Source organism: Lentinula edodes (assembly GCF_021015755.1).
Source record: "Lentinula edodes strain Le(Bin) 0899 ss11 chromosome Unknown C8R40scaffold_5, whole genome shotgun sequence".
NCBI lineage: Eukaryota > Fungi > Basidiomycota > Agaricomycetes > Agaricales > Omphalotaceae > Lentinula > Lentinula edodes.
Window position 1 is genome coordinate 985,335 of NW_025764311.1, and position 25,856 is coordinate 1,011,190.

Here is a 25,856-nt window from a genome sequence, read left to right on the forward strand (position 1 = left end):
CCCCTCCAAGGGTCACATCTTCCTATCCCAACCACTACTAGGTCATTCCCATCCTCGGTTGCCGTTTCCGTAGCTCCCTTCGAGCTCCAGCCTGCTCCTAGCACGCTACAACATAAACCCCTTATACCAAAACCTACCCTAAGACCTATTCTGACCCAGGTCTTACAGTAAAACCAGGAAAGCAGCAATCCAGATTGGAATGCTGAACATCTGAGGTTATGGGAACCCATGAGTACTACACCAAGATAACAAATGGAAGCACATATGGTGTTTGATGAAAGATAAATGACTAGGCATCCTAGCTTTACAGGAAACACACCTGACAGACGAACAAGTGGATGAAATAACACAACACTATGATAAAAAGATCCAAATATTTGCATTTCATGATCCCATAAACCCAACATGCAGAGGTGGGGTAGCAATTGTGCTTAATCAACGGTTGCTACTGGCAGATACACCTAAGGTTTATGAGATCATCCCCAGGCATGCCCTCCTTCTCCAGGTAATGATTAAAAAAAAAGACAACCTTGCAGTATACGCACCAAATGTCTCTGGGAGCACTGGATCAGACACTGCACAATGCTGGAAGGATATCAAAACATACTTTGACACAAGACCGACTGCACCCAAACCAAACATCATGTTAGGTAACCATAACATGGTGGAGGCAGGTCTTCTAGACCGAATGCCAGCACATGATGACCCCAAAGAAGCCTCAAATGCTCTCGATGACCTTGAAATCCTACTCAAACTCCATGATGGATGGCAAACCACTAACCCAAATGGGAGATCATTCACCTACATGCAATCAGCAACAGGATCACAATCAAGAATTGACAGAATGTAACAGATCCGCTACTAGAAACAGCATGAGAATGGAGAATAAGAGAATCCGGTATACCCAATGCAGACCACAGTCTTGCTTCAGTACAAATAACCAGTGAAGAAGCACCATGGATTGGTAAGGGATAATGGAGAATACCAGATTATGTTATAAAGGATAAGGACCTGTCGAGCTATACCCATGAACAAGGGATCAAAGCAGAACAGGAACTGAAAGCACTCACAGTGCAAACATCAGCAAGGAATGCTCAGACAATCTGGCATACATTCAAACAGAAGGTGACATGTAAAGCAAAAGAGAGAGCAAAACAGATTGTTCCAGGGCTCACAAGGAAAATAAATGAAGCACAGCTTGAACTGGACTGGACCTTGAATGATGTTGAGCTGACAGAAACGCAAAGGATAGAACAAGCATGAAAGCTGAAATTAAAAGTAACTAAGCTGGAGCAAACACAGCTACAGAAAATGCAAAAAGATGGTCGAACGTGCCACCGACTAGAGAGAGAACTCCCCAGTTGTTATATGTCCCAGATTAATAGAGAAAAAAAGCTCCGTGATCTGTTTTATGCATTACGAAAACCAGACATAGACATAAACCAACTCAGCTTCGTACTGGGAAATGCATATGAAAAAAACTCCAGAAAAATGGTGTTAAGATCATGTACACCGTGTAACCGTGCCAGAGGCCACAAGGTATCTAAGGGTGGAAGGTCGAGTGGGACAGTAGTGAAGTTATTGACAACACCACCGTTACGCCGCTAGTCCCTGGAGATCGAGAGTGTAGAAGAGAGGAGCCAGTAGCAGCCAAGTCGGAGCGGTGGTATCGCCGATGACGAGGAGCGAACCAAAGAACTTATAAGTCCTAAGGTTAGAGTAGAGAGTACTTCAAGGTGATGAGCCTGAAGACTTAGAGGAGAACTAGGTTGGGAAGGGAATCTAAGTCGATAATTAAACTGAGGAACTACAGTAGCGTACAGGCAGTTTTTATATCTACGGATCGGCGCATCGGTACGGAGCGCTAGACTAACTACTAGGAGCTATACGAGTAGTACCTGCGGGGTAAGGAATAAGACAATAGAGGAAAGGATAAGACAATAATGGAGAGTCTAAACAAAAAGGGAATGTGTAGCGAGAAAGAACAATAAGGAGGAGATTACAATAAAAGATAGATCTTGGAATACCGAGTGGCGGAATGGAGGCCCGAGGCATGGACTTGACAGATGGCTGAGCTTGTGAAAGAGTACCACGAGAACCTACAGCACAAAGGGATAGACCAAACAAGGGAAAGTGAACGGAACGACATCACACCTGAGGTCCTGAACTCAATCAAAACCAGGACCAGTAAAGAGCAGAACATCAACTTAGCAAAAAAACTAGATACCCTAACAATCAAGAGAGCATTGAAGCTTACCAAACATCACTCCGCACCTGGTATTGATGGAACAACATATGAACTATGGAAATCAATCTGCAGACAATGTGACACAGAGAAGGAATCCGGGAAGGAGACCTTTGACTTTATTGGATTGATGACAGTAGCCTTCAACAATATAAGCACCTATGGAGTAGCAGAAACAACTGACTTCTCAGATGGCTGGATGTGCCCAATCTGTCAAGTCCATGCCTCGGTGCCCCATTCCGCCGCTCGGTATTCCGAAGATCTACCCCTTATTGTTCTTTCTCGCTACACATACCCTTTCATTCTAGTCCCTCCTTATTGTTTTTTACTTTACCCTGCAGGTACTACACGTATAGATCCTAGTAGTTAGTCTGGCGCTCTGCACCGCTGCGCCACTCCGTAGATATAAATACTGCCTGTACGCTACTGTAGTTCCTCAGTTTAATTATTGATTTAGATCAACTTAGATCTCCCTTCCAACTTAGCTCTTCTCTAAGTCTTCAGGCTCTACGCCTTGGAGTACTCTCTACTATGACCTTAGGACTTAGACGTTCTTTGGTTCACTCCTCGTCATCGGCGATACCGCCGCTCCGACTTGGCTGCTACTGGCTCCTCCCTTCTATACTCTCGATCTCCGGGGACTAACGGCGTAACGGCGGTGTTGTTAATAACTTCACTACTGTCCCACTTGACCTCCCGCTTTTAGACACCTTGTGGCCTCTGGCACAGTTACACGGTGTACATGATCTTAACAGTATAATTAAACTCAATCCGTTAACGTTGTACTGACATATCATTTCTTATGCCTCCGAAAACTCGAGCTCAATCTAGAGCTAACTCCGAAGAAAATACTTTCTTCACCACAGCCCAATCCTTTGCCCCTTTCTCCGAATCTATTTCTGCCATCGGTCAACCACATCGCCGTAATTGCGGTTTCGGTCCAGCCACTGTTCCTACTACGTCGACTCTTCCTGAAACTATGGAAGAAGAACAACAATTCGAGTACAGTACCTTGTATACCGGTGATGGACAACCTGTCCAAGTCTTGACTCCTCGCCGTGGACAACCCCCCATGGTCGCCCCGATTCAGGGCCGGTCTATTACTCAGATTGAATCTCCAATCCTTCAAGCCATAGCCCATCATGCTGGAAAACAACCTCAACGTCGTGCTAATTCAGAATCTCCTCGTGACCCGCCTCCTCACTTTGATCTGGATGCTGGTGATCATGACAATCAAGACCCTCCTGTTGACCCCGACGATCCGGGTGCCGACAATGACAACAACAATCTGGATGACGACTCTGGCGGTTTACCGCGTGGTGAGCCTGGTGACCCCAGTGGACCTGGTGGACCCTGTTCCCCAATCTCTCCTGACATCCCCAACAAGCAATGTGCTATGTTGGAACTTCTCTCGGGATTCAAGGGTTCCTTTGAAACCCTTGGCACCATTTTCGCCGCCCTCGGCCGTCCCTCTGATAGCTCTGAATCCAAGAGCAAGGTCAAGGAGCCAGAGGTATTCGACAGTTCGGACCCCTGAAAACTCAAGACGTTCTTTGTCAATCTCGCCCTGGTCTTCAATGACCATCCAAAGTATTTCACCGACCAACGGAAGGTGAACTACACCCTTTCCTATCTCAGTGGGTCAGCCAAAGAATGGTTTGTCCCTGATATCCTTGACCCGGATCTCGACTCGTAGCCGGCATGGATGTCCTCCTTCAAAGCCCTTGTAAAGGAGCTTCAGGACAATTTCGGCGTTTACGACGTGCAAGGCGAGGCCGAAGATTCTCTCGGTAACCTGAAGATGAAGGAAACCAAAAACATCCGGAAATACAACATCCAGTTCAACACCCTGGCTGCTAGTACCAACTGGGATTCTGCTGCCCTGAAATGGGCTTATGGACGAGGTTTAGCTGAACGCATCAAGGACGAAATGGCGCATTTGCCCGAACCAACGACGCTCGCCGATTATTGTCAAGAGGTTCTTCGTATTGACAACCGTTATTGGAAGCGCAAAGAAACTAGAAAGCGTGAGGCTGGTAAACCCGAAGAAGGGTTCCTCGGACTTTAAGACTGGTTCTACTCACCAGCAAAACAACTCTCAGCCATCTGGCTCTTTGGCGCTGTTCACGCTGAAGCCTAAACCTGTCTCTGGTGGTAAGCCTAACAACAATGGTAAGCCCCAGAACTCTTCGAATTCCGGCCAATCCGGCGGTCAGCGCCCCGCGTTCAACCATCTTGGTGCAGATGGGAAAGTCCTTCCCTCCGAGAAGGAAAGAAGGATGAAGAACAATCTTTGTCTCTTCTGCGGTGGTAAGCATCAGATTGCTGACTGCAATAAGCGAAAGGCCCGAGAATCGAAGGGCCGTGCTGCCGAGGTTGAAGAAACCCCCGAAGCAACCGTTGAGGTTGTTGAAGAGGAATCGGAAAACTAGTCCGCAGCTCTTGTTCCCCGGTACGAAACGGGAGCTGCATTGATCAGGTTCGTACCTCACCTGGGGAGTTATATCTCAACGCGTCCGCTCTTTCTTCGATTGAATGATCTCTTGTAATATCATTAACTACTGAATTTCTGTTATCCGATTCGGCCACGCCGGCTGAACCTATCTCTGCTCTTCTTAAATTTCCTACTCTTGTTGATTCTGGTTCTACTGACTCTTTCATCGATACTTGTTATGTTTCACAAAATTCTATTCCTACGACCAAGATCTCTCCTGTTAATCTTCGTCTCTTTGATGGTTCATTATCTTCTAAACCCATTACCGATATGGCGAATATCGCTGTTCGGTTCCCTTCTGGCGAGCTGCTTCTCTTACCCTTTTATGTTACTCATTTAGATTCATCTTGTAAAGCAGTATTAGGTTACAGTTTCTTATCCCGCTACAATCTGTTGATTGACTGGGCATCTCGAAACATTACGTTCCGTAACACTTCACATCTTGTTTCTCCACAGACGTCTGTGCCTTCTGCTATCAACCCCGTTGTTGCAAAGGTCGCTGTTCCGCTACCGGAACCTTCGCCGTCGGTTCCACCGACAATTCTGGAGACCCCTCCTGGGGACTCACCTTGCTCTCGCTCCCGCTCCCGGACGTTACGGGCCAAGCCCCTCTCATCTAAATTCCCCTTTGAACCCATCTATTCTTACCCTACGGTCTCTCAATTCGCTGCTCAACTGGAAACTCCCGAGGTCGACATTGCACTCGTCAGTGCTGCAGTCTTTAATAGGGCTTGCAAGGACGCTGGTATGGAACCCATCCTTCTTTGTGCTATCCACTCAGAGGTCGCGGTGACATGCCTAAATTTTGGCTAGACGTCTATGCTGTGAATTGTGACATTTTCACATATAGATTTGTATCGAGAGGACTGTAATTGAGACCCAGATTGACAGTCAAAGTCAATACTGAATCAGTCTAATAAGTTGAAGGGACCATATACCCATACTACCACAAGTTGGTTAGTTTACCCATCCCTGATACTACCTACGGATAGCAGTCTACCTGTTTGTCAAGCAGGATTATACCAGACTCGGACTACATCCGAAGGATGACCATTCACATATGACATACCAAGGGTATTCTTATTGGACCTTACACTGGCAGGAGTTTGGAAGAACTTACTCAAGTGACCATGAACCGAGGATTGACTCGAAATGACTTTCTAGAACTCAGGAATTATCAAATACTCCTTCTAGAACGAGATCATGCATTAATCTAAAAGACTGCGGTTTAGTCTAATAGACCAATCGAGTTGCATGGTTGAGGAAAATGACTAGAAGAACGATCGAAGTACTGCGAGGCTCCGAAGGCATATCAAATGAATGTCAAAGAGTCCTGACGTAGAAACTATTGAAGAATACAATTAAATGAATACTATGCGTAACTCCCTTGATAGAGTATAGGCACAATGGGTGTCTATTGAAAGAGAGAAGCAATTAGTTTAATCCAGATGAATCAGATTGATAGGATTAGAATCGAGGAGAGCTGATTTGCCTCCGGACAAGGTGACAAATGATCGAAGTAAGTGTTGAACAGCAATGACAGTTGAACACCATTCGAGTCATCCTCCAAAAACAATTAAATTAAATGAATATTGAAGTACCTACCTATGTTTGGAGGTATACTAGAATCTTGGAACCAATATGGGCCAAATAAGGACATGTAGATTCAAATTAAATGGTATCTGACTGAGTGTAGAAGTTTCCTTGCGGTTCCGAACGTTTATTGTATTAAATTAATTGTACTGTGCGACTCTATATCCTGTATGTATAAATAGCGATTGTCAAGTCCATGCCGCGGGCTTCCATTCCGCCGCTCGGTATTCCGAAGATCTGCTTTTATTGTAATCTCTTCCTATTGTTCTTTCTCGCTACACATATCCTTTCGTCCTAGTCTCTCATTATTGTCTTTTACTCTTTCGTTCTAGTCTCTCCTTATTGTCTTTTACTCTACCCTGCAGGTACTACTCGTATAGCTCCTAGTAGTTAGTCTGGCGCTCCGCACCGATGCGCCGTTCCGTAGATATAAATACTGCCTGTACGCTACTGTAGTTCCTCAGTTTAATTATCAACTTAGATCAACTTAGATCGACTTAGATTCCCTCTTTCACTCTGTGCTCCTCTAAGTCTTCAGGCTTACTGCCTTGAAGCTCTCTCTACTCTACCTTAGGACTTATACGTTCTCTGGTTCGCTCCTCGTCACCGGCGTTATCGCCGCTCCGACTTGGCTGCTACTCAGCTCCTCTCTTCTATACTCTCGACCTCCGGGGACTTACGGCGTAACGGCGGTGTTGTTAATAACTTCACTACTGTCCCATTCGTATTCCGCACTTAGACACCCTGTGGCCTTGGCACGGTTACACGGTGTACATGATCTTAACAGCGATCCGATGTATCTGGAATACAAGTGATTTTGGGACGACGTTGCAGTGCTAATCCGTAAAAAGGAAAGACACACTCCCGCCAGACTGAAACCTCTTCGCTAGCAGCCATTCGGGCCCGGCACTTGTGAGTATAGGAACGTTGTGTTCTGCTCCTTGTGACTGCGAGAAGTATATCCAGTTGTTGGATATTCTTTGAACTTAGGATCAGTCGTTGGTCTTAAGGGCAAATCACACTGTGTGGTTGTGCCAGCACATAGTTCTAGCCCTCCGTAGGGGTCTGTGTGTTTCGGTTTTAATTTACTTTGATTCAAACCCCCAATTCTTGATATACCCAAATCAATACAAACCAAAAGCACAAATCGTGCTGAATCTACCTTAATCAAAGGAATATATCGAATCCTTAGAACGATTCAAATTGATTGATCAAAGCTTTGCGGAACCTTTGCCAACGCTACCCCTTGCTATTAAATAAATTTGATAGCAGTGAACTCGCATATTGTGTATTAGATTGGTTGGTTGGAGTGCCCATTAGATTCCTTCCTTTCTCTTTCACACAAAAACGAGGCAAGCTCGTTAGCGGCCCGCGCCGCCGACCGCTCCTCCACCACTCCTACTGTCCCTACACTTCATCACTCTATTCCAGAAGAGTACGCCGAGTCTGCAGACTGTCAAGTCCATGCCGCGGGCCTCCATTCCGCCGTTCGGGATTCCGAAGATCTGCTCCTTATTGTTATCTCACTCTTATTGTTCTTTCTCGCTACACATACCCTTTCGTTCTAGCCCCTTCTTATTGTCTTTTACTCTACCCTGCAGGTACTACTCGTATAGCTCCTAGTAGTTAGTCTGGCGCTCCGCACCGCTGCGCCGATCCGTAGATATAAATACTGCCTGTACGCTACTGTAGTTCCTCAGTTTAATTATCAACTTAGATCTCCCTTCTCAACTTAACTCTTCTCTAAGTCTTCAGGCTCAACGCCTCGAAGTACGTTCTCCTCGACCTTAGGACTTTGACGTTCTCTGGTCCGCTCCTCGTCATCGGCGATACCGCCGCTCCGACCTGGCTGCTACTTAGCTCCTCTCTCTCTACTCTCGCTCTCCGGGGACTAACGGCGTAACGGCGGTGTTGTTAATAACTTCACTACTGTCCCATTCGTCTTCCGCACTTAGACACCCTGTGGCCTTGGCACGGTTACACGGTGTACATGATCTTAACACAGACGTCTTCGATGAGATTGCTGCAGATTCACTTCCTGAACATAGACCTTACGACCTGAAGATTGACTTGGAAGAAGGCGCTTCGCCGCCTCTCGGCCGTATTTATCCTTTGTCTGAAAAGGAGTTAGTCGCCCTTAAAGACTTTATTGATAAACAGCTGGCTACTGGTGCCATCACCCCATCATCCTCTCCTCACGGCGCTCCGGTCCTTTTTGTCCTGAAGAAAGACGGCAAACTTCGCCTTTGCGTCGACTTCCGTGGACTCAATCATATCACCAAAAAGGATCGTTACCCACTCCCACTCATATCAGATCTTCTCGATGCTCCGAAAAGAGCTAAAATATACACCCAATTGGACCTCGCTCACACTTATCATCTAGTCAGAATAGCAGAAGGTGATAAATGGAAAACCACCTTTCAGACCCGTTACGGCTCTTACAAATGGAAGGTTATGCCGTTCGGTCTTACGAACACACCTGCTGCTTTTCAATGTTTTGTTAATGACATTTTCTCTGACATGCTAGATGTTTGTGTCATCATCTATCTCGACGATATTCTGATCTACTCTGATACGCCGGAGGAACACTGAGAACATGTCAAGGAAGTTCTTCGGCACTTACGCAAACATCGGCTTTACGCCAATCCTGACAAATGCGAGTTCAATATGGATACCGTTGAGTACTTGGGTTACATTCTTTCTCCTGACGGATTGACCATGTCCAAAAAGAAAGTACAGACCATTCTGGAATGGCCTATTCCTAGGAAGGTTAAGGACATTCAGTCCTTTTTGGGTTTTGCAAACTTCTATCGTCATTTTATTTATAATTATAGTGATATCGTTGTGCCGATGACTCGGCTTACCCGGAAGGGCGCTCCCTGGATCTGGGACAACAACTGTCAAGAGGCTTTTGAAAACCTCAAAATTGCTTTTACTTCTGCGCCTATTCTCACTCACTGGGAATCCAATCGTCCTATAGTCGTGGAAACCGACGCTTCCGATTATGCCATTGCGGTGATTCTCTCCATTCAGACTGTTGACGGTGAAATCCAACCTCTAGCTTTCCTTTCCAGAACTCTTCACGCTGCAGAGCTCAACTACAACACTCACGACAAAGAGCTCCTCGCCATCTTCGAAGCTTTCAAAGCTTGGCGTCACTATCTGGAAGGTTCCGGCGATCCGGTGGACATCGTCACCAATCACAAAAATCTTGAGTATTTTTCTACTACCAAGATTCTCACCTGTCAACAGGTCCGTTGGTCAGAGTATCTCCACTAATTCAACATGGTAATTCGCTTCCGACTGGGAAAGCTCGGCGAAAAACCAGATTCGATAACTAGACGCTGGGACGTCTATCCCAAAGAGGGGGATATCGGCTATGCGCAAGTCAACCCTCACAACTTCAGAACTATCTTCACTAATGAGCAACTGACTACTTTTCTTCAAGCTACCTTCTTAGAAGGCCCAATGCTTTGAGCCTCTATCGTTATGGATATCAAAGCTCTGCATCAAGCTATCATTCTCGCTCTTCCGCAGGACCCGAGCTCCGTTGCTGGTCTGGAACTTGCTGAAGATCCTTCCAATGAACGTTGGAGCTTAGGTAGCGACAAGCTACTACGCCTTGATGACCGTATTTATGTTCCGAATCACGGCGACCTTCGCCTTCAAGTCCTTCGTTATTTCCATGATCATCCACTCTCCGGCCATTTCGGCCAGAACCGCACTCTAGAAGCTGTACGTCGTCAATACACCTGGCCCAAGGTCAGAGACTTTGTTCGTGACTACGTTACCTCTTGCACTATCTGTGGTCGCAATAAGCCCCGCCGTCACCGGCCTTACGGCTTGTTGAAACCTTTGCCGGTTCCGGTCCGACCCTGGGACTCCATCTCTATGGACTTCATTGAGCAACTGCCAATGTCGAATGGCTATACAGCTATCCTCGTCGTCGTGGATCGATCTTCCAAACAGGCTATATTTATTCCAACTCATGACACCATTACTTCCGAACATCTAGCTGAGCTTTTTGTTATTCACGTTTTCTCTAAGCATGGTGTTCCTAATCATGTTACTTCCGATCGTGGTTCCGAATTTGTTTCGGCGTTCTTCCGGGCTCTCGGTAAAGCGCTCTCCATGGAACTTCACTATACCTCTGGATACCATCCGGAAGCCGATGGGCAAACTGAGCGTGTCAATCAGACTCTCGAACAGTACATCAGGATCTATTGTTCCTACCAACAAGATGACTGGTTGCCTTTACTTCCGATCGCCGAGTTCGCCTATAACAACGCTCCCAATGCTTCCACTGGTATTACTCCATTCTTCGCTAACAAAGGATACCACCCAAATATCACCGTTCGGCCCGAGGTCGACATGAAGTCTGATCTAGCCAGAGACTTCGTCGTCAATCTCGATGAACTCCACGTCTTCCTTCGAGAGGAAATCCTTTTAGCTCAGTCTCGTTACAAGGAACAAGCTGACAGAAAAAGAATCTCGCACCCGGAGTTCCCGATCGGCTCCGAAGTATTCGTTCTTGCTAAGCACATTCGTTCTACTCGTCCTACTGAAGAATTCTCAGAAAAATATCTTGGCCCTTTCAAGGTCATCAGTCGACCTGGTACTTTGTCTTATGAGCTCAAGCTCCCAGACTATCTTCGCCGAATTCACCCGGTATTCCACGTCTCACAGCTGGAGCCGGTTACGCCGAACCCGTTCCCGAATCGTACTCAATCTCCTCCACCTCCAATTGAAGTTGATGGTGAAGAGGAGTACAACGTTGCCGAAATCCTCGACTCCAAGCTGGACAGAAGGTATAAACGTTGTCCTCTACGTTATTACATTCGGTGGGCCGGTTACGAAGGTACTGATGATGAGTTCTCTTGGGTTGCTGCTGATGAATTACATGCTGACGAACTTGTACCGGTGTTCCACGCCCGATACCCTCACAAACCTGGACCTTGATCACAAAAAATCATTTTATTCCATTTCCCTTTTTCGCCGTGCTCTGCCGAAGTCTACTTTGTGCGTTTAGAGGATAAATGTCAAGTCCATGCCGCGGGCCTCCATTCCGCCGCTCGGTACTCCGAAGATCTGCTCTTTATTGTAATCTCTCTCCTATTGTTCTTTCTCGCTACACATATCCTTTCGTTCTAGTCTCTCATTATTGTCTTTTACTCTTTCGTTCTAGTCTCTCCTTATTGTCTTTTACTCTACCCTGCAGGTACTACTCGTATAGCTCCTAGTAGTTAGTCTAGCGCTCCGCACCGATGCGCCGTTCCGTAGATATAAATACTGCCTGTACGCTACTGTAGTTCCTCAGTTTAATTATCAACTTAGATCAACTTAGATCGACTTAGATTCCCTCTTTCACTCTGTGCTCCTCTAAGTCTTCAGGCTTACTGCCTTGAAGCTCTCTCTACTCTACCTTAGGACTTATACGTTCTCTGGTCCGCTCCTCGTCACCGGCGTTAACGCCGCTCCGACTTGGCTGCTACTCAGCTCCTCTCTTCTATACTCTCGACCTCCGGGGACTTACGGCGTAACGGCGGTGTTGTTAATAACTTCACTACTGTCCCATTCGTATTCCGCACTTAGACACTCTGTGACCTCTGGCACGGTTACACGGGTTGCATGATCTTAACAGTATAATTAAACTCAATCCGTTAACGTCGTACTGACATATCATTTTTATGCCTCCGAAAACTCGAGCTCAATCTAGAGCTAACTCCGAAGAAAACACTTTCTTCACTACAGCTCAATCATTTGCCCCATTCTCCGACTCTATCTCTGCTATCGGTCAACCACGTCGCCGTAATCGCGGTTTCGGTCCAGCTACAGTCCCAACTACGTCGACTCTTCCTGAAGCTATGGAAGAGGAACAACAATTCGAATACAGCACCTTGTATACTGGTGACGGACAACCTGTCCAAGTCTTGACCCCTCGCCGTGGACAACCCCCCGTGGTCGCCCCGGCTCGGGGCCGGTCTACTACTCGAATTGATTCCCCAATCCTTCAAGCCATAGCCCGCCGTACGGGTAAACAACCCCAACGTCGAGCTGCTTCTGAATCTCCTCGTGACCCACCTCCTCACTTCAATTTGGACACCGGTGATCACGAAGATCAAGACCCTCCTGTCGACCCCGACGATCCGGGCGCCGATAACAATCATGACGATCTGGATGACGACTCCGGCGGTTTACCGCGTGGTGAACCTGGTGACCCCAGTGGACCTGGTGGACCTGGTGGTCCCGGCGGTCCCGGCGGTCCTGGTGGACCTGGTGGACCTCGTTCTCCCATATCTCCAGACATCCCCAACGAGCAACGTGCTATGTTGGAACTCCTCTCGGGATTCAAGGGCTCCATTGAGACCCTTGGTACCGTCCTCGCCGCTCTCGGCCGTCCCTCTGACAGCTCTGAATCTAAGAGCAAGGTCAAGGAGCCCGAGGTATTCGACGGTTCGGACCCCCGAAAACTCAAGACGTTCTTCGTCAATCTCGCCCTGGTCTTCAATGACCGTCCCAAGTATTTCACCGACCAACGGAAGGTGAACTACACCCTTTCCTATCTCAGTGGGTCAGCCAAAGAATGGTTTGTCCCTGATATTCTCGATCCGGATCTCGACTCGCTGCCGGCCTGGACGTCCTCCTTCAAGGCCCTTGTAAAGGAGCTTCAGGACAATTTCGGCGTTTACGACGCCCAAGGCGAGGCCGAAGATTCTCTCGGTAATCTGAAGATGAAGGAAACCGAGAACATCCGGAAATACAATATCCGGTTCAACACCCTGGCTGCTAGTACCAACTGGGATTCTGCTGCCCTGAAATGGGCTTATGGACGAGGCTTAGCTGAGCGCATCAAGGACGAAATGGCGCGTTTGCCCGAGCCGGCGACGCTCGCCGATTACCGTCAAGAAGTTCTTCGTATTGACAATCGTTATTGGAAACGCGAGGAAACTAGAAAGCGTGAGGCTGGTAAGCCTTTTGTTGCTCGGAACCCGAAGAAGGGTTCCTCTGACTTCAAGACTGGTTCTACTAACCAGCAAAACAACTCTCAGCCTTCTGGCTCTTCGGCGCCGTTCACGCCGAAGCCTAAACCCTTCTCTGGTGGTAAGCCTAACAACAATGGTAAGCCCCAGAACTCTTCGAATTCCGGCCAATCCGGCGGTCAGCGCCCCGCGTTCAACCATCTTGGTGCAGATGGGAAAGTCCTTCCCTCCGAGAAGGAAAGAAGGATGAAGAACAACCTTTGTCTCTTCTGCGGTGGTAAGCATCAGATTGCTGACTGCAATAAGCGAAAGGCCCGAGAATCGAAGGGCCGTGCTGCCGAGGTTGAAGAAACCCCCGAAGCAACCGTTGAGGTTGTTGAAGAGGAATCGGAAAACTAGTCCGCAGCTCTTGTTCCCCGGTACGAAACGGGAGCTGCGTTGATCAGGTTCGTACCTCACCTGGGGAGTTATATCTCAACGCGTCCGCTCTTTCCTCTATTGAACGATCTCTTGTAATATCTTTGACTACTGAATTTCCTTTGTCCGATTCGGCCGCGCCGGCCGAACCCATCTCTGCTCTTCTTAAATTTCCTACTCTTGTTGATTCTGGTTCTACTGACTCTTTCATCGATACTCGTTATGTATCACAAAATTCTATTCCTACGACCAAAATCTCTCCTGTTAATCTTCGTCTCTTTGATGGTTCATTATCTTCTAAACCCATTACCGATATGGCGAATATCGCCGTTCGGTTCCCTTCCGGCGAGCTGCTTCTATTACCATTTTATGTTACTCATTTAGATTCATCTTGTAAAGCAGTACTAGGTTACAGTTTCTTATCCCGCTACAATCCGTTGATTGACTGGGCATCTCGAAACATTACGTTCCGTAACACTTCACATCCTGATTCTCCACAGACGTCTGTACCTTCTGCTATCAACCCCGTTGCTGCAAAGGTCGCTGTTCCGCTACCGGAACCTTCGCCGTCGGTTTCACCGACAATTCTGGAGACCCCTCCTGGGGACTCACTTCGCCCTCGCTCTCGCTCCCGCTCTCGGACTTTACGGGCCAAGCCCCTTTCGTCCAAATTCCCCTTTGAACCCATCTATTCTTACCCTACGGTCTCTCAATTCGCTGCTCAACTGGAAACTCCCGAGGTCGACATTGCACTCGTCAGTGCTGCAGTCTTTAACAGGGCTTGCAAGGACGCTGGTATGGAACCCATTCTACTTCGTGCTATCCACTCAGAGGTCGCGGCCCGCGCCGCCGACCGCTCTTCCACCACTCCTACTGTCCCTCCACTCCATCCTTCCATTCCAGAAGAGTACGCAGAGTTTGCAGACGTCTTCGACGAGATTGCTGCAGATTCACTTCCTGAACATAGACCTTACGACCTGAAGATTGACTTGGAAGAGGGCGCTTCGCCGCCTCTCGGCCGTATTTATCCCTTGTCTGAAAAGGAGCTAGTCGCCCTTAAAGACTTTATTGACAAACAGCTGGCTACTGGTGCCATTACCCCATCATCCTCTCCTCACGGCGCTCCGGTCCTTTTTGTCCCGAAGAAAGACGGCAAACTTCGCCTTTGCGTCGATTTCCGTGGACTCAATCGTATCACCAAAAAGGATCGTTACCCACTTCCACTCATTTCAGATCTTCTCGACGCTCCGAAAAGAGCTAAAATATACACCAAATTGGATCTCGCTCACGCTTATCATCTAGTCAGAATCGCTGAAGGTGACGAATGGAAAACCACCTTTCGGACCCGCTACGGCTCTTACGAATGGAAGGTCATGCCGTTCGGCCTTACGAACGCCCCTGCGGCTTTCCAGCGGTTTGTTAATGACATCTTCTCTGACATGCTCGATGTCTGTGTCATCGTCTATCTTGACGATATTCTGATCTACTCTGATACACCAGAAGAACACCGAGAACACGTTAAGGAAGTTCTTCGGCGGTTACGGAAACATCGGCTTTACGCCAACCCCGAGAAGTGCGAATTCAATATGGATACTGTTGAGTATTTGGGTTATATTCTTTCTCCCGACGGATTGACTATGTCCAAGGAGAAAGTTCAGACAGTTCTAGAGTGGCCGGTCCCGAGGAAGGTTAAGGACATCCAGTCCTTCCTGGGTTTTGCAAACTTCTATCGTCGTTTTATTTATAATTACAGTGATATCGTTGTGCCGATGACTCGGCTTACCCGAAAAGGCGCTTCCTGGATCTGGGACAGCAGCTGTCAAGAGGCCTTCGAAAATCTCAAAATCGCTTTCACTTCTGCGCCAATACTGGCCCATTGGGAGCCGAATCGCCCACTTATCGTGGAGACCGACGCTTCCGATTACGCCATTGCGGCTATTCTTTCCATCCAATATGCTGACGGTGAAATTCATCCTCTAGCCTTCCTTTCCAGAACGCTTCATGCGGCGGAACTCAACTACGATACCCACGACAAAGAGCTACTGGCCATCTTCGAGGCCTTTAAAGCTTGGCGTCATTATCTGGAAGGCTCGGGTGATCCGGTGGACGTCGTCACCGATCACAAGAATCTTGAGTATTTCTCTACTACCAAGGTTCTTACTCGCCGACAAGTCCGATGGTCAGAATTCTTACATCAATTTAATATGGTCATTCGCTTCCGACCGGGGAAACTCGGTGAGAAACCTGATTCGATAACTAGACGCTGGGACGTCTACCCTAAAGAGGGGGATATCGGCTACGCCCAAGTGAACCCTCATAACTTTCGCCCTATCTTTACTAACGAACAACTCACTGCGTCCCTTCGAGCTACCTTCCTGGAAGGCCCGGTTTTACGAGCCTCGATTATCATGGATATCGAAGCCCTACACCAAGCTATCATTCTCGCCCTTCCCGCCGATCCGAGCTCCGTTGTTGGTTTGGAACTTGCAAAAGATCCTTCCAATGAACGTTGGAGCTTAGGTAGCGACAAGCTACTACGCCTTGACGACCGTATTTATGTCCCTAATCACGGCGATCTTCGCCTTCAAGTCCTTCGCTATTTCCATGATCATCCACTCTCCGGCCATTTCGGCCAGAACCGCACTCTCGAAGCTGTACGTCGTCAATACACCTGGCCCAAGGTCAGAGACTTTGTTCGTGACTACGTTACCTCTTGCACTATCTGTGGTCGCAATAAGCCCCGCCGTCACCGGCCTTACGGCTTGTTGAAACCTCTGCCGGTTCCGGTCCGACCATGGGATTCCATCTCCATGGACTTCATTGAGCAACTGCCAATGTCGAATGGTTATACAGCTATCCTCGTCGTCGTGGATCGATCTTCCAAACAAGCTATATTTATTCCAACTCACGACACCATTACTTCCGAACAATTAGCTGAGCTTTTTGTTATTCACGTTTTCTCTAAGCATGGTGTTCCTAATCATGTTACTTCCGATCGTGGTTCCGAATTTGTTTCGGCGTTCTTCCGGGCTCTCGGTAAAGCGCTCTCCATGGAACTTCACTATACCTCTGGATATCATCCGGAAGCCGATGGGCAAACTGAGCGTGTCAACCAGACTCTCGAACAGTACATCAGGATCTATTGTTCCTACCAACAAGATGACTGGTCGCCGCTACTTCCGATCGCCGAGTTCGCCTATAACAACGCTCCCAACGCTTCCACAGGTATTACTCCATTCTTCGCTAACAAAGGATACCACCCAAATATCACCGTTCGGCCCGAGGTCGACATGAAGTCTGACCTAGCCAGAGACTTCGTCGTCAACCTCGATGAACTCCACGTCTTCCTTCGAGAGGAAATCCTTTTAGCTCAGTCTCGTTACAAGGAACAAGCTGACAGGAAAAGAATCTCGCACCCGGAGTTTCCGATCGGCTCCGAAGTATTCGTTCTTGCTAAGCACATTCGTTCTACTCGTCCTACTGAAAAATTCTCAGAAAAATATCTTGGTCCTTTCAAGGTCATCAGTCGACCTGGTACTCTGTCTTACGAGCTCAAACTCCCAGACTATCTTCGCCGCATTCACCCGGTTTTCCACGTCTCACAGCTGGAGCCGGTTACGCCGAATCCTTTCCCGAATCGTACTCAATCTCCTCCACCTCCAATCGAAGTTGATGGTGAAGAGGAGTACAACGTTGCCGAAATCCTCGACTCCAAGCTGGACAGAAGGTACAAACGTTGTCCTCTACGTTATTACATTCGGTGGGCCGGTTATGAAGGTACCGACGATGAGTTCTCCTGGGTTGCCGCTGATGAATTACATGCGGACGAACTGGTACCCGCATTCCACGCTCGATACCCTTTGAAACCTGGACCTTGATCACAAAAAAATCATTTTATTCCTTTCCCCGTTTCCGCCGCGCTCCGCCGAAGTTTACTTCGTGTGTTTAGAGGGTAAACACAATGATATTTTCACTTAGTTTCCATTTACACTTACACTACTTATACTAAACTAATTTATTTCTTACGCCGCCTCGCGGCCCATTCGTCTTCCGACTTCAAAATTGCGTTGAACAGTTATTTATATACAAAAGTCCAAAAAACAAAACAAGATTATACAGGAGGCAGAGGACTACAAGAAGTTACAAGAAGGGCCGCAGGGCCGATGTCCGATGTCCGTGACTCTACTACTCTACTAACTCCTTCTCTTTTCCTTTGTCAGAGGTCACCGTCTTCGCCGTCGTCGGCGCCGGTGCCTCCCCCTCTCCTCCTTCCTCTACCTCCATCTCTCCTCTTTCCTCCTCTACTTCTCCTTCTCCATCTTCTTCCATACCTTGCTGCACTTCTTTTTCCTCCTCCTCTTCTTCGTCACTCTCCCTCACAACCCTCCGCCGCTTCAGCGGACGCCGCCGCTCGGTAGTTCCCCTCGACGGTCCAGCCGTCGCCGATCCTCCTCCCATTCCCATCATTGCCATTCTCGTCTCCATGGCTATCAGGCGGGCATGGTCGTCTTCTTGCCTCCTCAACAGTTGGCGGAGGTATTGGTGGGTTTTCGAGTCCGCCTCTCGTAGCGCCCGGCTGTCCGCCAGACTCTGAGCCATTTGGCTCTCCAAGACGGCAATTCGTTCGCCGGAACCGCCTTCCCGTTGTTTCGAGGTTGTGGGGCGCCCCGAGTAGGAACACCTCACCTTGGCATCGTGACAGGGCTTACAAATAATCGAACTCCTCTTGCCTGCCTGCATTTGGCAAGGGAGTTTTTTGGTCTTGCACCGTTCGCAAGGTGCGCGGTCTTCGTCGTCGTCGTCGTCGTCCCCGTCATCGCCGTCGTCGGGATCTCCGCCCACCGGCTAGAAACAAAAGCGTTAGTAAGGGGAGTGGAACCACAAAACCTTGACTCACCTGGGCATTTGCCTTCCCTTTTCCTTTCGCCGCTCGCCGAAGTTCCACCGTAGGCCTCCTTGGGGAAGCAGACACTTCACTTGGAGAAGTCTCCCTCTGACTTCTGGCGGTCGCCGCCTCGGCCAACAGCCTCCTCCGTTCCAAAACCTCTTCTTCTTGCTGACGAGCCCGAATGGCCCGCTCTCGCGCCTCCTGCGCCGCTCGCTCTCGGACTGCTGCCGCCCTTGCAGCCTTTTCCTCCGCGGCCTTCTTCGCCGCTGCCGCCGCCTTCCTCGCCCTTACTCTTTCTACCCTTTCCTGCGCCTTGCGGATTATGTCGTCCTCGTCCTCTTCCTCCAAACCTTCCTCGTCATGGGCGGTAAGGTCGATGGGTGGCGGTGGGGCGGGTCGTGACCTCGAAGGGCCGGCGGTAGTAGAGACGGTAGTGGTGGTAGTGCGACTAGTCATTGTCCGAACTTAGAAGTTTTGGGAACTTGGGTCTTATCGGCGAAACTATGGGCCTTTTATATGGCAAAATTGCGCACGGACCAGCGAAAATTTTCCTTCAAATTGTACTTGGTGTACGGTGTACCGAAAATTTTCACGGATGACTAACGCCAATTCCCGGTACTAACGGCGTTTGGAAATTTTCCTGCTGACTGATAGGCCAAATTCCCGATGCTGACGGCCATTAAAATTTTTCTTTGGTGACTAACCAACTCCCGGTATTAATGGCTTTCGAGGGCTCAAGCCTAAGAGGGGGATACTGTCAAGTCCATGCCGCGGGCCTCCATTCCGCCGCTCGGTACTCCGAAGATCTGCTCTTTATTGTAATCTCTCTCCTATTGTTCTTTCTCGCTACACATATCCTTTCGTTCTAGTCTCTCATTATTGTCTTTTACTCTTTCGTTCTAGTCTCTCCTTATTGTCTTTTACTCTACCCTGCAGGTACTACTCGTATAGCTCCTAGTAGTTAGTCTAGCGCTCCGCACCGATGCGCCGTTCCGTAGATATAAATACTGCCTGTACGCTACTGTAGTTCCTCAGTTTAATTATCAACTTAGATCAACTTAGATCGACTTAGATTCCCTCTTTCACTCTGTGCTCCTCTAAGTCTTCAGGCTTACTGCCTTGAAGCTCTCTCTACTCTACCTTAGGACTTATACGTTCTCTGGTCCGCTCCTCGTCACCGGCGTTAACGCCGCTCCGACTTGGCTGCTACTCAGCTCCTCTCTTCTATACTCTCGACCTCCGGGGACTTACGGCGTAACGGCGGTGTTGTTAATAACTTCACTACTGTCCCATTCGTATTCCGCACTTAGACACTCTGTGACCTCTGGCACGGTTACACGGGTTGCATGATCTTAACAATAAACACGATGATAGCAAATTGAGTGTTTATCTCTTTCTCTTAATTGCTTACATTCTCCTTCTATCTACTATTTCACTTATATTTCTTTCACACTTAGACTAATTACACTTCGTACTAATTACTTCTTACGCCGCTTTGCGGCCCATTCGCTTTCCGATTTCAAAATCGAGTTAACATTTTTTTTATATATACAAAGTCCAAAAAACAAAATTATATAACGAAGGCAGGGCAACAAGAAGAGTACAAGAAGATGGCCGAAGGCCGATGTCCGATGTCCGATGTTACTGTACTCCGCTCCCTCCTTCCCTTTCTCCGACCGGGCCTTCTTTGGCGCCGGTTCTCCCTCTTCCTCTACCTCCTCCTCTCCTTCTCCATCCTCTTCTTCTCCCATCCTCCTATCCTCTTCTTCCTCCTCACTATCCACGACCCTTCTCCTCTTCTTCGGCAGCCGCGAAGGTCCTGGTTCCGGCATCTCCGGTGGCGTTTTCCTCCTTCTCGCGGCGTCCGTCATCAACCAGTCCAACTTGCGGTTGATATGGCGGTTGTAGGTGTTGTCCTTCAACTGGCCCTCTCGAAGCTGCCGGTTGTCTGCCAGCAGCTGAGCCATCTGGCTCTCCAAGATCGCCAGGCGCTCGCCGATTGGTTGTCCTCCCCCCTCTCGCTTCACCGTCGAAGGCCGCCCGGAGTACGAGCATCTGACCTTAGCGTCGTGACAGGGTTTGCAAATAATTGAACTCCTCTTGCCAGCCTGCATCTGGCAAGGGATCTGCTTGTTCCTGCATCGTTCGCAGGGAACTCGCTCATCGTCGTCTTCATCGTCATCATCTCCGCCATCTCCGCCATCGTCCGGATCTCCGCCGCTAGCCTAAAAAACTTAGAGTTAGTAAGTCGGTGAGGATATGGCAGAAATCACTCACCTCCATCCTCTGTTTGCCCTTGGCTTTCCTAACCACCCGAGGAACTTCTACTTCCACTCGACGAGCGGAAGTAGATGCTTCACCTGGGGAAGGGCCCCGGCGGTTTCGCGCTGCCGCGGCTGCTGCTATCCTCCTCCTCTTCTCCGCTGCTTCCTCCTCCAACTTCCTGGCATTGGCGGCCCGTTCGGCGGCCTTCTGCTTCTGCTTCTGCTTCTCCTCCTCTGCCTTCCGTTTAGCCTCTTCCTCGGCCTTTTTCTTCTCCTCCTTCCGCTTCCTGTTCCTCTCCCTGGTGCGCTCCAGTTGAAGCTCCAATTCGCGCTCTTCATCTGAAGGATCGGGCGTCGAGGGGCGGGTCGGAGCCAGCGGGGGAGTTGGTTGCCGGCCGGTGACCGAAATAGAGCCGACGGTGGTAGAAGTGGTGGTAGTTGTTCGACTTGTCGACATTTTGGTGGACTTAGAATTTTTGGAAAAGTTAGGGCCTTAGCGGCAAAACCCTGGGCCTTTTATATGGCAAAAACGGCGCACGGACCAGCGAAAATTTTTCTTCGAATTGTGTTTGGTTTACGGTGAACCGAAATTTTCACTGATGACTAACGCCAATTCCCGGTACCAACGGCTTTTGAAAATTTCCCCGCTGACTGATAGGCCAAATTCCCGATGCTGACGGCCTTTAAATTTTTCTTTGGTGACTAACCAACTCCCGGTATTAATGGCTTTCGAGGGCTCAAGCCTAAGAGGGGGATACTGTCAAGTCCATGCCTCGGGCCTCCATCCCACCGCCCGGCACTCCGAAGATCTACCTTTATTGTAATCTTTCTCTTATTGTTCTTTCTCGCTACACATATCCTTTCGTTCTAGTCTCTCATTATTGTCTTTACTCTTTCATTCTAGTCTCTCCTTATTGTCTTTTACTCTACCCTGCAGGTACTACTCGTATAGCTCCTAGTAGTTAGTCTGGCGCTCCGCACCGATGCGCCGTTCCGTAGATATAAATACTGCCTGTACGCTACTGTAGTTCCTCAGTTTAATTATCGACTTAGATTCCCTCTTCCACTCTGTGCTCTCTAAGTCTTCAGGCTCAACGCCTTGAAGTACTCTCTACGCTACCTTAGGACTAGACGTCCTCTGGCTCGCTCCTCGTTACCGGCGATACCGCCGCTCCGACTTGGCTGCTTCTCAGTTCCTCCCTTCTCTACTCTCGATCTCCGGGGACTAACGGCGTAACGGCGGTGTTGTTAATAACTTCACTACTGTCCCACTCGTCTTCCGCACTTAGACACCTTGTGGCTTTGGCACGGTTACACGGTGTACATGATCTTAACAGAAAGTTTCCACCCGGTCATTGAATATTGAATTACGAGTCATGTTCGAAGAGTCCGCGAGTCGGATGTAGATGTGGAAATTGGGGTTGTTGGGGTTGTTACAGTTGGAAGCCGGGGTTGTTGTTGAAGTTGAGATGGGAGGAAAATGGAGAAGTGGTGCGTGGGCGCTAGGATGGTTGAGAGACAGCTGGAACTTGGAGGTGGAGAGTTGAGTCCCAATAGTTGCCACTCGATGAATCCATTCGAAATCATACTCTCTTTGGGCATTCAACAAAGTCCTCGAACTTGTTCCTCTGATTCCAAAGAGACACCTGTATGCGTTTGCCATGGAGACACAAAGTACACATACGCATACATTGACATACAACATCCTCTTGAGTCTTTTTGATAGTCTTCATCCCATACTACGCTTCCCTTCAACCGTCTGTGCTGCCTGTGCATACTATACAACCCCATTCCCTTCGTCTCCCATCTCCCATCCCCTCATCCACTTAAAAACACCACTCTCCTGAGTCCTACTAGACACCCACACCAAGACCAACCTACTTCAACTACAATGCCTCACTAACCTACTTCAACGTAACTCTCAGTTTCTCTCAGTCTCCTACTTCATCTTGGTCTCGTCTCCGTCTCATCTCATACACCTCATTCCTTGATTGCACCTCATTCTCCAATCGCAATCGCAATCGCGCTTCAACGACCCTCTGCCCTGGTCCTGGTCCTAGTCCCGAATCCAGCTCTTTGAGTGTTTGAGGGACTGTTTGATGTTTGAGGACTCTTTGAAGTTCTTCGAGGTTCTTCGAGCACTCTTCTGCCCACCTTCGAGCACTCTTCAAAGGCGCAAGCTCCGCTCTCTTTGATCTTTGACGCTCTTTGAGCACTCTTCGAAGGCACAGCCTCCGAATCCCGGTACGTCCCTACATGGACCAGTGGAACAAGTTTGGGGAGTTGGGTTTTTACTATGTTTTTGTGTGTTGGGTGCTGGGTTTCCGCGAGTTCGGAGCTGGGTTCTTGGGTCGGGTGTCCTTGTGTGCTGGGCCAGGCGCCCCGAGGGAATTGGTAAAAAACCACATGTACACTCTCCAAGTTGAGTGGAGAGTGTACACGTGGTTCTGTTGCATTCTGTTCTATTGCATTCTGTTGCATTTTGCGTTCCCTCCCTCCTCCCTCCCTCATGCTCCGTGCTCGAGTGCCCGAGTGGTGGGAGTCTCACACCAACGGAATGTATGAATGAATGAATGAATGGATGAACAAAACCCCCAAGATTCCATCATCCACTCTCGCCAGAATAAACCAGGAGTATAGTGTGGCGGAATTGGTCGAAACTAGACCGTCATCGACATGAACCGGGATTATCAGGATTAGTGGGTCACCATTCATGCCCAGTGAAAACTCACACGTCCCGGGGCAAGCAGAAATGAGCGAAAACGACTTTTGACAGCTCTGCGTGACTTTCTAGATGCCGCTCGAAAATCCGGACTGGTTTTGAGCAGAAATGAGCCAAGATGAGCACAACTGGTCTCTGCCGTTTTTGCTAGATGGCTGGCCACTTTTTCTAGCTTATTATTCCTTCTGTTTCTGCTTGTTTCTGCTTGTTTCTGCTCATTTACATACACATTATGATCTAGTCCTATGTAGGCTTATTGCAATGGATACAGGGAATTCTCGTAACGCTGTAGATATGTACCGTTCTCTGCATCAGCAATTACTATATCAACAAATGATTAGAACAATTTGAACACGACACAATGAATTACTCACGGATGTCGATGAAGCACTGCTTGCGGTAGCGGAGGCTTCTTCTGCAAGGAGAATCTGAACCAGCAATTTTAGTATACCGATCAACAAGACGGCAGCGAATACTCACCCGGGCTTTCTCCTTATATTCCTATATTTATATCATGAATTGACGATAACCCAATCACAGTTAAACAGATAACGCACTAGTTTCTTTCCTTCAGATAATGCATGCCAGAACTTTACCCAATCGTCTTGAACAGGTTTCTTGCCTTCAGCCTGTACTGCTGCTGCCCATTCCTTCTTGGCTATGTTGCTAAAAGCGGTTTCAGATTAAAGTAAACCAGACACTAACGACTTACTGAGCGTCAATCTTACTCCCAAGGTGAATACTCCGGACACCTTTTGATTTCTCTTTCTTTGGCGGGGCAACAGCAGTAGGGTCAGATGGTAAAGGAACAATTGAAGCTGCTAGTTTCGAGCTATCGAAAACCCCGGTCCTATGCATGCAGCAATGTTAATATGTTATCTGAAATATGAATGAGAAAAATATACAAAACAGATGGAATGTTCTGTGGGACAGAACACATTAGTAATGATATTCATGAGTTGTTAGATGCCTACCAGTGATGCTGGATTCACGACCGGGGTTGTTGCGACTGGCAGATCTTGAGAGGCTTGGGTTGTCATAAGCAAAGGCGGATCCATTGACAGATCTACCTCTGGAGCGGTGAGCGAGGACGAAAGAATGGACAGATCGAGGTCCAGTGCAATAGATATAGAGTCTGGTGTAGTAGAGCTTGCTGGAAGTGGAGATGAAATGGCCAAAAGTGACGAAGTGCTTGTTGCAAGGTCAGAGGAAAGACTTGATGATGCTAGAAGACAAATAAAATACGGACTGAGCAAAAAAGATATTCACGCACATGGTATATATTCTTCTCGCCTCCGCTTCACTTTAGTGTCTGGGTCATTGTTTGAGTGCATCCGCTTTGTAGAGTGCAAATTTTCCGGTGTTTCCCGCGGTCCCCTTGAGTTCTTGACATGCTTAGAGTACCAGGAAGGATAGTCGATTATGAATATTTGCCGTGTTTTCCAATTATTGTCACAAAACCCAAGAAAGTTGAACATGTTGATCATATAATGGTTGAATTCATTGATCATGTCGATGTCAGCATCGAGAAATTTTGGTGGAGCCCTTCCCTGTACCTTGAGTCTTTCCCATACACATTTCAACATCTCCCGAACATGTGATATGGTATGTGTATCCAAAGAGTTTCCGTTTGCATCCTGAAGCCACCATAGGCCAGTTGATGAGTTGTCAATCTTAAGCAGTACCCCTCTGGAAGAGCGTAGGTTTTTAGCCTTCATGAAGTCATCCTTGGTCCAGATCGTGACACATGGATAATCACAGCGTGAAAACATTGGAATGCGGAGTAAAGCGGTTGTTGGATTGGGTGTATGCGCAGGTGCCTCTTTGATTGTCTGGAGAAGTTGCTCATAATTATTCCTAAGAGTAGTATAAGATGCGCCTTGTGAAATTATAGAGACGTACTGGGTGATTTTGAGCTCAACAATAGCATTATTGAACCGTTGTTCAAGCTTTCCATGCTCTACTTGTATTTGAAGATCATCTTGAGGAACTTGAGATACAGGTGGATGTCTTGTTTGTAGAGGTGACTATCAACTGATCATTGAAGGCAACAATGAGAGCGACTACCCCAAGACTTACCCTGAGGACATATTTCTCTTCCCCTTGTGAGTCGAAATGAGAAAAATTAAGTAAACTGCCTTCAATTGAACCAGGAAAGGTATTATTAGAGGTAGGTAGAGAGTATAAAGGTGTCCTTGGCAGAATTGGGGAGAGAGACATGGTGGCAGAAGGGAAACGATTAAGTGATATTCT

The 25,856-nt window shown here is 48.2% G+C and overlaps 2 protein-coding genes across 2 annotated transcripts; one reads left to right on the forward strand and one right to left on the reverse strand.

The window, feature by feature from the left end:
- Positions 1-289: 289 nt before the first annotated feature.
- C8R40DRAFT_990061 (uncharacterized protein) lies at positions 290-667 on the forward strand (the record flags this gene model as incomplete). The annotated part of the gene is made up of 1 exon (XM_046236717.1): positions 290-667. A coding segment is annotated over one exon (378 nt), but the record flags the coding sequence as incomplete, so codon positions are not given.
- A 22,145-nt stretch (positions 668-22,812) lies between these two features.
- On the reverse strand, positions 22,813-25,823 carry C8R40DRAFT_1066833 (uncharacterized protein; the record flags this gene model as incomplete). Its single annotated transcript, XM_046225823.1, has 12 exons — positions 22,813-23,133; positions 23,177-23,424; positions 23,614-23,671; positions 23,978-24,031; positions 24,084-24,104; positions 24,161-24,269; positions 24,316-24,453; positions 24,509-24,525; positions 24,578-24,828; positions 24,877-25,460; positions 25,506-25,630; positions 25,683-25,823. 12 exons carry the CDS (start codon positions 25,821-25,823, stop codon positions 22,813-22,815), a joined length of 2,067 nt encoding a protein of 688 aa, XP_046090219.1.
- Positions 25,824-25,856: the final 33 nt, after the last annotated feature.